Below are 13,506 nucleotides of genomic sequence, written 5' to 3' on the forward strand. Positions count from 1 at the left end.
AGAGAGAGAGAGAGAGAGAGAGAGAGAGAGAGAGAGAGAACCTGGAAAGATGCAGACAGTAAATAAAAACAACAAATGTAAATACATTCATTGGCAAAAAGATAATCTTCATCATACAATATATTTCATTTATTGATCGTTTTTATGATATATTATGTTCACATTTTAAAAACGTTCCTCCTTTATTCTTGATACACGATAGTGACTTGTTTATAGGTGTACTTTCACAACATAAATGCATGTGCTCATGTTCACTAACATCAGCAAAAACAAACCTGACACAACATCTATCTAGACTAGCAAATAAAACACAGTGACATTAAAAAGCTCTTCTCCTCCACAAAGGTGGCCATCTTTAACAATTTCGACTGCGTTATTTCATCGGTAACTGTACCATACATTTAAAAAGGTTATAACCTCTTAGCGTAATATAATAAGTGTTCTGTACAGCTATAGTGTCAGAAAGGCAACAAAAAAGTGGGCATCTTAATCAGAGATGTGAACCAGCATCTGCAGTATCTTGGATAGGTTTTACACTGTTGTATAGAGAAGAAGGGAGTTAATAAATAAATATATATATATATATGATACAAACTTAAATCTGAAGATTTTCATTATCTTCGCCACGATTTTTGATGATGCTGGTTTTCAAAATACGAAATACACGTACATGTGTTCCCATGTCTGAGAGAATAACATGATTCAGTGTCACCACAGAATTTTTTTTACCGTGTTGAGCAACTTATTTTTGGCAAAAGGAATTGGAAGTTTCAGTAACTCCATTATTATTTTGACAGACCACAAAACAAATGGTTGAACTATCCTTTATTTAGTCTTTTCCTGTTATAGACACAAAACTTTTGAATAGATGAGCACTTTAAATTGAACAAGGCGACTGCCCTATAAAAGCCCCGACAGACTGACAGACGGACAGACAGACAGACAGACAAATAGACAGATAAACAGACAAACAGATAGACAAACAGACATAGAAAAAAAAAGATGGACAGAAAGATAGATGGCAATAAAAAAACAGAAAGAGAGGAAGAAAGAGAGAAAAATAGACAGACAGAGAAACAGAAAACAATAAATCTCAATATTATTCCCCCTCCTTCTCACTCTCAGCTACTCCTCAAATGAATGTTCAATTTTAAATTAAACAAATTTCAAAATTCAAAACACTGTGCCTACTGAATCAAAGCTATGTGGCTGCCTACACATACTCTCATTTTTCCTCTCTGTCTCTCTTAGTTTTAGTAGAGGTTTTACTGCGCTCGCAACTGCATAAGGTCATATGAACGCCAAGGGGTGGATGTCAAGAGAGAAGTCTTTACAGGGAATCGGGCTTACTCTGCTCACCTCTCTAGCTTTAACAGCACAAAGTTTGTTTTGACTTTCGAGGCACCCCTGAAAGAATGGGTCACAAGAGTGTGACAAACATACAAAAGAAGTAGAGGAAAATGACGATAGTAAGGATTAGGAAAGAAAAAGCAGCAGTTCACTATTGTAGTTCAGGCACAGTTATGAGCATGACATAGTTGAATCAGCTCATTTACAATTCTACTGCGCATAAGAAAGAGAAATGTCCCCCCTTTGGGAATGGCCTACAGACACTTCAGTCAGTGGCACTGCCCCCTGGGGGGGGGGGGGGTGTCAGTCTCTCTGCATTCCCTACAAGACAGAGACCTTACACAATCACAGCAGCATGTATATGACTAGGAATACCTACTACTACTATAATTCTTAACAGCTTGGTGAGTAGCATTCACCTTACTTATATCTTGAACTGAGTACCCAGAGGTGCTGCAAGAATAAGTACTGAACCCCACACAAGGTATTTCCAACCAAATGGTTCTGACACACAAGGTTAAAAAGGATCTGGCAAAGAAGGTATTATCAAAAGGAGATGAGTTTTTGAGTAAACAGAAGTACATGGACACATCATGATCATTTAGTGCTAGGAAAAAATAAGACGGACAGACAGACAGAAACAACAGAGGAAAGACAGTAAAGAACCAGGACCTACCAGTGGCACTCTCCAACCATCCGCATCAGAATCCCACACAGAAGGTATTTTCAAACAGATGCAATACAGAAGGTATTTTTTAAACAATCTGACACTGAAGGCATCTTCAAAAGATTATGATTATGACATCCAAAATTTGGTATTTCGGATACTTGAGAGGATGGGGGCCGAATTAAGGGAGGAATGAAAAAAGAGAAAGACAAAGAGACAGCAGGTGTTCCCAGGTTAGTGAAATTAAATGTTGGTACGTCAATTTTTCAAGTGACCAGCCAAATTGAGCCGGATCAGATCACTCAAAACCGCGTGATTTCTACATATATATATCTAGATTTCGCAGCCTTAGAATTACAGAGTTCTATCTGCTCAGTACCCAGTTTTGAGAAATTTGACGTAAAAATTTTTCAGTGTCACAACATTTTAAGCTTTTTTTAACACTTTGCGGTCACTTGGCCCGAGAAGTCTGATGCAGTCGCTCTCCTGGCTGGGTGACCAGATGGGGTATTTTGTACAGCTGGCTGTGTGACTGCAAAGTGTTAATGCAGCTTGTTGAATATCTCGATAATGACTCTGAATAATCTTACAATTTTGATAGAGCAGAAAGAACATAATTTTGTTTCTGACCTCACGGTCTTAGTAACTCAAAACAGCCAAAAACGTCAGATAGAATAAGAACTTGTTATTCTAAGGTAGCAATTTGTCTGACTGTAGCATGACAACTTATCAAGGAGACAGTGTTCAGGCAAGACTCACTTATAACAGGAGTATAAGAGAAAAAAATCTCCTGGTTCTAACAAAAAACTGTAAAAGTGGGGTCCAGAAGAAGATAAAACATTTGCTTAACTGACAAAACAGTTCAACTCATTGCTGACAGCCTACGAGAATATTCCGACTCTTTAATATTCGTATCCAGGCAGCCATCTCACCTGACTAAAAAAAAATTCTAATCCCTCCATGTCTCTCTAAAACTTGCTCCAGTCCATCATTTCCAAGTTAAGAAAACAAAAATTATTTAGAGTTAGGCTACTGTTCAGGCACTTCCGTATGCTTATTGTCCCCTCAGTTTGGAGGGAAAGTTATTGCAGGTTTAGGGTAAGTACCTAAATTTGTGGGTGTGGCTGGAGGCAGCCCATATGGGTGTGTTTGCTCAGGGAGGCAACTCCGGTGGAAATGGGTTAAATAATGGGTATGAGCAGCATCATGATGAAATCCAGTACTCGTCAAATTTAACTACATCAAAGAAATCAACAGTTCTGCGTCCATTAGGCAATTTTTATTGATTTTGGGGTGGGTTTTTTTTTCTTCTGCTAAACACCTTTTATGTCCATTTAAAAACATATGGGTTGACTTAACTATAAAACATTGATCAAAAGGCACCAAAAAAATGTAAATTTGCAGTTTCTAAGCACACTCAAGCTTTGGAAGTCACCAAACTTTGGTGGCAATTTTCTTTTTAATTTCACCTCTTACACCTGGTAACCCCAATCTCCTTCAATATCAAATATGTGTGTGTGCCTAAAGAAAGTTACCAAAAGTCGTCACAGACCATATAATTTTGAGCTACAAGCTAATAATGACAAAAAAACATTTTTTTGACCAAAATGAGTTTCCATAAAAAAATGATAGTTCCACCATTTTTTAACAATGTGTCAAAAATTTTCATTAATTTGACTTCTAAATTTTATTTTGAATTATTTTGAGGGTGGTATATGTTTTTAAAAAGATAATGAAAACTGCTTTAAGAAGGCGTAAAATCTGCCATGAATAAATACATTAGAAACAATTGAATCATTTTTTTTCAAGTTTGTATGTGTTCCAAATTTAAAAGCTAACTTTCTCAAAATTAGATCTTTATACCCCACCTCGCATAATGTGCAATATCTCAAAAACTACTTGAGATATCTCAAAAATTCAAAAACCACTGTGTTCAGCATTGAATGTCCTATTAGGTACAACCCTTAACTCAAAATGGTTAAAATCCGATTTTTGGTACCTTGCTTTAGGCGCACACACATATCTTGACTTCTTTTCAAGATAAATTGATTTTTTTTCCATCAAAAGCAAGGAAATTGAAAAGGATTTGAGATTATACCAATAACTCCATAATATGTCCAAAAATTAGACGAGCACCTGATTCCACCACGTCGTGACACACATATCTTTTGAAAGAACACAACCTGGGGATTTTTGTTCTACTTTCAAGTATGATAAAAACTGCTGACTTTGACCTTTACAACGCAGAGATATTGTAGACCTACGGCTTTTTCTTATTTTACCAGTATAATGTACATTTGACTAAAAAAAAAACAACAACTGACTTATTTTGCAAACAAGCAATAAGTGAAGAGTGACACTAAAGATAAATCAGTCTGGATTCTCTCTCTATCTTTTATCAATGGTAAATTAGTAGGCCCCAAGACGGATTAAGACTTGGGTAGGCCTACTTGACTGTTCTATTAAAAGTGGAAAACACAAGGATGTACCCAAATAAAGCAAACTCCATTTCACAAACAAGCTAATCTGTCTTTGAATTTTGAGAAACTTGAACTGTCACCTCTCAACCGTTTGTATTTTTTGTAAAGATAAAAGATAGCTAACCTCAATATAATATTATGGCATTATAATATATTGGCGTAAAAAAATGTTTTAATGACATAAGACTTTGTGCAAACATGAAGACATAGCTATTTACACACTTTATACACACAAGCTTGATGAAAGCCATTGGAAGAATTGACTTCTTCACTGCTATCTGTTGCTTCTATCAGTCTGCTTTGCTTTTTCCCAGCACTAACTCACTATCAACTAATGCTTCTTTCTTGACCCCCAACAAACGAGTATGTTTTCGAAGGTTACACAATAACATTTTAAGTCTCATTTAAATACATTTTATACAATTCTAACAGTCAATACAATTAGATAAGTAATGGTGAAATGTATCACACTACAGTGGAAACCATGGCCCGGTAATAACAGGGATCCGGTAATAACCGAGATTTTTTAAATCCCCATTTTTTCCTACTCGTTGTCCCTGTTCTATCAAAAGTCAAAGGTAATAACAGGGCCTCATCGGCGCCCAGTCGGTTATAGCAGGGACAAAGGCTAATTAACAAAGTGTAAAAAGTGAAAAAAAAAAACAGAGAGAGAGAGAGAGAGAGAGAGAGAGAGAGAGAGAGAGAGAGAGAGAGAGAGAGAGAGAAACGCAGTGATGGAGCAAGCCAACGCAAGCCACGCCACTGCAAGCACACGCAGCGGGAGAAGCGAGAGAGGGCAGCGGTGTGCTGCAGACTTCGATCCAGCCCTACAAGCACGCGTAATGTGCCAGGTTCGTGGGTACTTGTGGAAAGGGAAACTACCCGTGAATAAATACAGCTGGATTAGTCCCCAAGTGCTTACTTCCCTTGCATTTCTGATTTAACAGGAATCTGATAGAACAGGACTTTTTCTCTGGTCCCACCATCCCTGTTATATTAGGTTTCCACTGTATGTTAACTGTAACAGTATCACATTAAATGCAGATGAACAAAACTAATTGGCCAGACAAATAAAAATAATGGATGATAAAAGGAGTCCATCACTTTCCTTTCCATAATTTAAAATAAAACAAGACAAATTAAGAACAGGTTAAAAAAAAACCAATACATATTTTTAAACTTAACTTAAGTAATAAAAAAAGTGTTATGAAAAGTTATAAAAATCTGAAAAATTGTGATGTTTCATCCTGTTGTTCACAAACTCCAAAACAATTACAGAGATCAAAATCACTTGGCAACACTATCCTAAAACTAATGACAAAAACATGATACACTACACTTTTTCACTCATTTTAACTTCAAAAACAAAAATTATCAACACAATCCGAGGCTTACAATGAGTAAGTACATTTTTGGTCCAACAAGAACAAAATTTCCTCAAAGCATTGCAAAAACTGACTGTCGTTACAGCAAACTTTCACAAAAGGGTTAAGAGTTATTGAACAAAGCTAATGTTTGCAGACTTTCTCATCCCTAAAATGAAGGTGAAGTACCTTGACTCTATTGGAGTCCATCCAGAAATCTGGATGCGCTTCTGAAAAAGAAAGTTAGACGAAAATCAATGGATAATTTGTATGGACTGATGATACTATGATAATATCATACAGAAGAACAGCAATGCCAAAGGACAGACAGAAGGGTAAAAACACAAGAAAGACTGAGGGCCATTTCGTGTCAACCATACCAAGATATAACTTAACACTTTGCAGTCACACAGCCAGCACTACAAAATACCCCGTCTGGTCACCCACCCAGGAGAGTGACTTTAACGGACGTTTCAGGCCTGGCGCAAAAATGTGCCAAATCACCAGAACGCATAATTTTCACCGCCGCATTATACAGCAAAGTGTTAAGTCATGACAAAAAAATGAGGAAACGTGGTGAAATCAGATGCTCACCAAAACAATTAAATCGAACAAACCCTAGTTTTTTTCCGCCAGAATTTTTATCGAATTTTGGCTCAACACTTTTTATGTCCATTTAATAACACATTTCTGTGTGAATTTTTATAGAAAAACGTTGATGAAAGGCACAAAAAGAACAAGCTTAGGAAGTCACCAAACTTTGGCAGTCATTTTCTCGCTAATTTTACCTCTGACACTAGGCGACCCCCCACCTCTTGCATTCACAAATATTTCAATTTCAAGATAGATGCATATTTTTTATTTCATTGAAAGCAAGACAAATGAACAAGCTTTAAGATGATACCGTACCAATAACTCCACATGCCCAAATATTGACATGCACCGGATTCCCCCATGTCGTGACACAAATGATAATTATTATAACAATGAACAATGAATAATGACCATGAGAAGGGAAAAAATAATGTCAACAATGAGGTCAGAGGTTTCTGACGAGAATTTTAATGCCATTGGACCACGATGTTGATGATGATGATGATGATGATGATGATGATGATGATGATGATGATAACCAAGTACAAAATATATGAACAACATAAAGGCAAACAACTGGGTATCTTATGGTATACTAAGGAGCCCATTTTAGAATTACAGAGGGCTACATAGAGAGTATCAGATAAACTAATTCCTACGCAAACACCTGCCAAATAATGAATACATTTATTGCATTCATTAACATTGAAAAGTAACATTAGTCCACATAAATATATTAATCCTATTTCTTTTGTAAGAAAACATTCATGACAAACTCACTAATGTTATACAATCATTTGACTGTGATCTTTTCTAGGACCCTTCAAATATCCTTAGACTTCTGCAAAATCATCCAACATACCTGTTCACGATTTTCATTTTATATATATATATACAGAACAACAACGGCACAAATGATTTTTCAAATAGGTATTTTTGAAACATGTTCATAAAATTCCAGAGACTTATTGTAAAAAATTAATTGAAAAAATATAAGGGAGTAAAACAAACGAAGGGAGCACCAGCATTCATTAGCTTAGCAGGTTTCCCACAGATGAAAGACATAGAGAAACAAAAAACATCACGGCTACCAACATCCGTAGTTCAATTGCTACTGTCACCTTGGCATCAATCCGAGGGACCATGCAGTTTAAACTAACCATTTTGTCATCTGAGACAGAAGGTTGTTTCTGAGGTTTTTACAAGTGCAAAAAACTCAGCAAATAAAAACTTGTTTTCTTCTCCACTGCCTTAGAAAATATCCTGCAATTAAAGCCAACAGAAATGACGAAAATACATCTGCAATTACACCATCTATCTTAGTAGGTTTAATACACTACCAAAACTAGACATTCCCTTGTTAAACTGAAAGAGTTCGCAGCTCAGTACGACCCCACATAGCATCCTTAGAAAAGACACTTTACACAAACTGTCCCGTTTGGCTCAGTCCTATAGAGGAGGGATGTTAAATCCAGAGATCCTGCCTCTGAAATAACTTAATAGTGTTGTAAAGGGCGCTAAAATAATACAATTAAATCAAACTATTAATTTTTTTAAATGGTGACAGTCGAATTGAAGCAGCATCTCCCTTTCATCTTATACAGAGATAATCAATACAAGGCAAGGTATCTCAATTGATATATATCGATCATCAAACACACAGCAGAATTTCTAGATCCTGCAAAATTTACAGTGGACTTTGCTTAAAATTAATTCTGACAAATAGAATCTAACACAAGAAGACACCCTTTGTATCCCCTGACCACACTGGAAAGAAAGTGGGAAACAGACAAGATGAACTTCACGTTGAACTTCACTTTGTTTTAGTGAGAGTTTTACAGCACTTGCAAAACAATAAGTTCAGATGGGTGCAGAAGATTAAAGGTGTTACAAGAGAAACAAACACCAAAAAAAGATGAGATAAGAATGATAGATGATATTCGGTGGGAAAGAAGAAGCAAACCACACCACAGCACTAGCCAACCACCCACATGTTGGAACTTCATGGGTTTTTTACCTTGATATCTTGAGTGAAGTTAAAGGTCGGCCTATTCAAACATTCCTACATCTATTTCAAGACATTAAGACAGCGGTCCACAGCAAAGTTTTTATCCAACCAATGTACAACTAGGGCTCCAAAAGGCAACAAGTTCCCTACAGAAGAAGCTGTACAAAGTCACAAGTCAAAGGCATGTCATTAACAGTATATTGTTTCAACAATCAACAAACTCCACAGGAAATACTTCACAGCAGAATCATCACTTTTGGGTTATCGAGCATTTTGTTCTTGATAGGGGACATACTCCCATGACTTGTCGTCCTCCCCTTGGTCTTGGTCTTGCAAAGAGCTGAACCTGAACAAAAATACATCAAATATATAATAAAAATAAAAATAATAATAATAATAATAATAATAATAATGTTTGGCATTTATATAGCCCTCTTTCCCTTACGAGTATATGCTCTGAGCGTTTTTTTACATTGATAACATGATCACTGAGCATAATAATAATACTTGATTCACACAAAAAATAACACCACAATGTTTCCCAAAGTCTTTTCAGGGCCATGCAACACACACACACGCAAAAAGAGACCATACGAGATGTTTTACAATAGCTCCAAATAAGCATAGCTTTTCTACAAGCATTCTTCTTTCCTCTTCGACCACTTTGATGATGTAATTATGAGATGGCAACCGCATTTACAACAAACGAGTTTCTTTGTCAGTTCATGCACTGATTTTAAACTTCCAACAAACTCTTTTGTTTGTTTGAGTAAAGAAAAGCACATCGACACAATGATGATCATTTAGTACTGGGAAAAAGTAAGCCAGACTCAGAAACAACAGAAGGAAAGTAAAGAAGTAGGACCTACCAGTGGTGCCCTCCAAGCACCTGCCCAACTACCTTGCTTTTCAAACTTTGCTCTGGTCCAACAAATACAGTTTTCATAAGCAATTATCATCTGTGTTCCATGCAATCAGTGTACATTGAAATCAAAAACTTGCATTACTATGGATTTTCTTAGACGAGATTTTACAATAGAGTAGCGGATACTTTAGAGATGATAGCTCTGAATTTAACCCAACCAGCCTGTGACATCGATATATCGGTGTGCGAGTAATTAACCCCTGCCCTGAAGCATCGATATATCAGTGTATGCTAGTCTACCATAGAACAGTGGTCCGTACAAGGGTAAAAAGGGGATAAATGACATCAAAAGGATTTGTAGCTTCGTGGTAACTATTGTAAAGGTCAAGGCAGCTCAAGGAAGAGGGAATTGGTTTGAATAAAGAAGGCACACAGAGTTCATAGAGTGATGGCATTTTTTGCTCAGGAAGCCAGGGGACCGGTTATTTTGGACTCAGGAGGACAGGGTTCATTTGGTTTAGTTCACCTCTGGCCACATAGCATAGAAGGCCTTTTTAAAAAGTTTCAACAAAAAGGGACTCCAAATCTAGATGAAATCCATGTCTCCCACAACCAAGGACTGTGTCTTTATCGACTGAACGAAATGGGATATCCAAACCAAAAGAATGAATATGAAAAAAATTGAAAACAGTAAACTGACCTTTCCATGAGGGAAGTGTTTTCATCCAGCAGAGCGCGAACCTCCTCCAACGACGATCTGGTCAACTGCAAACTGATCAAAAGCAAAACAAAAAAATTAATTTGACTTAAACTGGCGGTGTTCTTTACACCTCCCTCAGCACCATTTAGATCATCTAGAAGGCGCCCTTCGACCCTGCCTAGCAGGGCTAACCCAGAATGAGAGGGACACAAAGACCAAACAGAAAGACCTAGGCACTCAATAAAAGTTCTCCCAACAAGGATATAGAACTTGAGTCATCAGCGTGCAGCGGTGAAGTGCCTACTACTACACCACAGAGTTGGACACCATTCGGGAGGAAAAAACAAGGAAAATAAAGCTTGAGAAAAGCAGAACAGCTCGATTCTGACAGTGCCATGTGGAGGCATCAGGTGTTTTCCCTGTGTGCTGATGTTGATATTGATGCAGTAGGAAAGCAAGTCGCTAACATTACCATAATTGTATAAAAGCAAGATTAGATTTTTGAAGAAGTCAGTGCCATGGAAAAGAGGAAAAAATGTCATCCTTATGTAAATTGATGGCGTACAGACAAGAAAACCTGCAAAAACCACTCACTTGGTCCCCAAAAGTGGACATTTTTAAATATGGGGTTATGTTTTTAACCTAATCACTCATATACAGATAGGCCCTTAACCCATCATTCAAGCCTTCAATTTCCACAACAATAATTTAAAAAATGAATGTCACTCAAAAATTCAACGTGAGCCTTTGTAGTACATTATCAATGCTAAGATAAAGTTTTACTGTTCTATCTCCATTTGAAAAAAAAAAAAGCTGTCTTTCTTACCTCCATTTCCTGTGGTAAAAAAAAAATATAAATAAAATAATACTACTAATAAAATAAATCGGGCTAAACTGAAACCAGATCTTAACAGAAATCAGAAAGTAGTTAAGATTTTTAAAAATGAATAAAAATTGGGGACCATATAGGAGTGTAAAGTTAAATATTAAAAACATGGATAAAGGAATTTGGAACAGAAACTGTGTTCATGAACCCCAATTTTCCAGCTCCAAGTCCAACAACCGCCCCACTGACCCATACAGTTTTTTCCAGCAGCATGGAGGAAGGAAAGAAAAACACCAACCCGTCCAGGACGCCGTCCAGTCTCTCCTGCCTAGTGCCCAGAGAACTGGCTGTCCCGTTATCGCCGTGATTGCTGACCTCCCCGTTAGTCACAGGTTCCGTCTGTCCCAGAGCAGAGAGACAGCTTTCCGTCTGAGCAGCACACTGTTTTCCCGACTGAAATTGAGAGAGGAAAAAAAAGTTGCTTATCATAGTTTTTTCAGATCAAATATACACATTAGAAATACAAATGCCACATAGCAAGTTCAAATGCCACATAGAAAGTTTCAAACCATCACAGATAGTACATAACAAGATGGTCCACTCAGCCAAAAAAGAGTCCGCCGGAAGTCCGCTCTTTGTTTCAGATGGCGCTGCGGTCTGTTTTGAAGCTCTCTTTCGTTTCTCCAGAAGAATAGGAATAGCAACTCCTTGCATGCGCAGATCGACTGCTGTTCATCAGCAGTTCGGGTTCGTTCAGTGCACAGTTTTAGTTTTTTAAAATTTTGATAACCTCTGGCCTTTCATTCTAAAGTCAAATTAAACGAATAAAACAGTCGCCCCTTCCTCCGGAAGAGGTCTCTTGTCAGCGTAACCATTTTAAAAAAGCCTTCTTCTGAAATTTGAATTCTGAAATTTATTCAAAAACTTGTTAGTTTCACTTTGATTTTTTTAACACAAGTAGGGTAACTGTTCGCAAAAGGTGCGCATTTGCGAAGAGGGCGCCACCAAATTTTGAGGACACTTTTCTAATTGGCTCAAAGAGAGGAGTGGCCCCTCTTGTTATGTAGACTCTTTGACGCAACATAAAAAGTTAAAACGTACAATAGGAAATTTTAGGGCACAATTGTGCGTAACAAATTCAAATATACAAATAGCAAATCCAAATGTAACACAATAGCAAGTTCAAATGCCACATAGCAAAAGCAAATATCGTCCACAAAGATTATTCAGCGTGAAAAGCATTTTAATGTACTCAAACTGAGTTGACGACAACCATAAGCGGAAAGAAATTGAGATAGGACTGAAGCAACTAGACATCAATATGCAGCATGGCTGATGCAGAACATTCAGTTGACGAATTGAAACCGATGAAGAGCACGGAGTGGTCAATGCTTTGTTCGAGTAATGCAGGACCGAAGGGGACCGAACCGCACGATGCCATAGGAGCCTAATTTGCTGTCAGTGATGACGGTGGCCTGGTCTTTCAAGACTTTCAAGTAGGGGGAATGGCAGCTTTTGTTTTAACCCATCCCACAAAGAAACTGGTCCAACAATCCCCACAACGAAGTATGCTTTGTATGTAACAATGCTCGTGCACAAAGGCAGGCTTTAAAGGGCAACTTATCAATAGATTGGGGAAGAAATATCTACCCCCCTACACATCTTTTCTTAACATCTACGAGAATGCCTGTGAATTTGAAAATACGATTTGAAACCATGGCTCGGTGAAGCAAAAGACCAAATGCTCACTCAGCTGACTCATCAACAAAGGATGGTTACACTTGCCCAGATGATGGAACAAAATACCCAAGTTGTGACTATAGTGAAAGGCTGATGTTAGGGGACCGTATGCCCCAATAGCGCTTGGCGCTAGGGGACCGTACGCTCCCATAGTGTTTGGCGCTAGGGGACCGTACGTCCTACCTGCGCTAAGGCGTGGTGTTACGGGACCGTACGCAGATATGCATGCATCTGGACAATACTGGAGGAAAACGGTCACTTTAACGAAGCTCCTGACGTAAGGAGTTATTACTAGGACTAGGAAAATGTTTAAAATATCTGAATACGATTGTCAGGTATCCAGTGGCCGTGGGTGAACCAAATTTTGAAATTTGCTCACGTCTGCACCCAAGTTGTTGTTATGTGTCAATAAAAGAAATCAAAGAGAGGGAGGGAGAGAAAGAGAGAGAGAAAGAGAGAGAGAGAGAAAGAGAGAGAGAGTGAGAGAGAGAGAGAGAGAAAGAGAGAGGGAAAGAGAGAGAGAGAGAGAGAGAGGGAAAGAGAGAGAGAGAAAGAGAGAGAGAAAAGAGAGAGAGTGTGTGAGTGTGTGTGTGAGTGTGTGTGTGTGTGTGTGTGTGTGTGTGTGTGTGTGTGTGTGTGTGTGTGTATGTGTGTGTGTGAAAAACAGACAGAAAGGAAGAGAGAAAGAAAGAAAGAAAGAAAGAAAGAAAGAAAGAAAGAAAGAAAGAAAGAAAGTAAGAAAGAGTGGGAGAGAGAGAGGGAGAAAAAGTGTGAGTATGTGTGTGTGTGTATGAGTTGTGTGTGTGTGTGTGTGTGTGTGTGTTAGAGAGAGAGAGAGAGAGAGAGAGAGAGAGAGAGAGAGAGAGAGAGAGAGAGAGAGAGAGGGAGGGAGGGAGAGAGAGAGAGAGAGGG

The 13,506-nt window shown here is 38.0% G+C and overlaps 1 protein-coding gene across 1 annotated transcript in view; it reads right to left on the minus strand.

Moving 5' to 3' along the window:
• Positions 1 to 8,376: 8,376 nt before the first annotated feature.
• LOC101853683 (serine/threonine-protein kinase TBK1) overlaps positions 8,377 to 13,506 on the minus strand; it is a 46,981-nt gene continuing 41,851 nt past the window's right edge. The window contains exons 18-20 of the mRNA XM_005093062.3: positions 11,153 to 11,307; positions 10,029 to 10,100; positions 8,377 to 8,809 (exon numbers count right to left, since the gene is read on the minus strand). Of these exons, the coding sequence (XP_005093119.1) occupies positions 8,725 to 8,809; positions 10,029 to 10,100; positions 11,153 to 11,307 (312 nt within the window). The 3' untranslated portion in view covers positions 8,377 to 8,724. The remainder of the gene's footprint in view (positions 8,810 to 10,028; positions 10,101 to 11,152; positions 11,308 to 13,506) is intronic.

This window comes from Aplysia californica, unplaced genomic scaffold (assembly GCF_000002075.1).
Source record: "Aplysia californica isolate F4 #8 unplaced genomic scaffold, AplCal3.0 scaffold00057, whole genome shotgun sequence".
NCBI lineage: Eukaryota > Metazoa > Mollusca > Gastropoda > Aplysiida > Aplysiidae > Aplysia > Aplysia californica.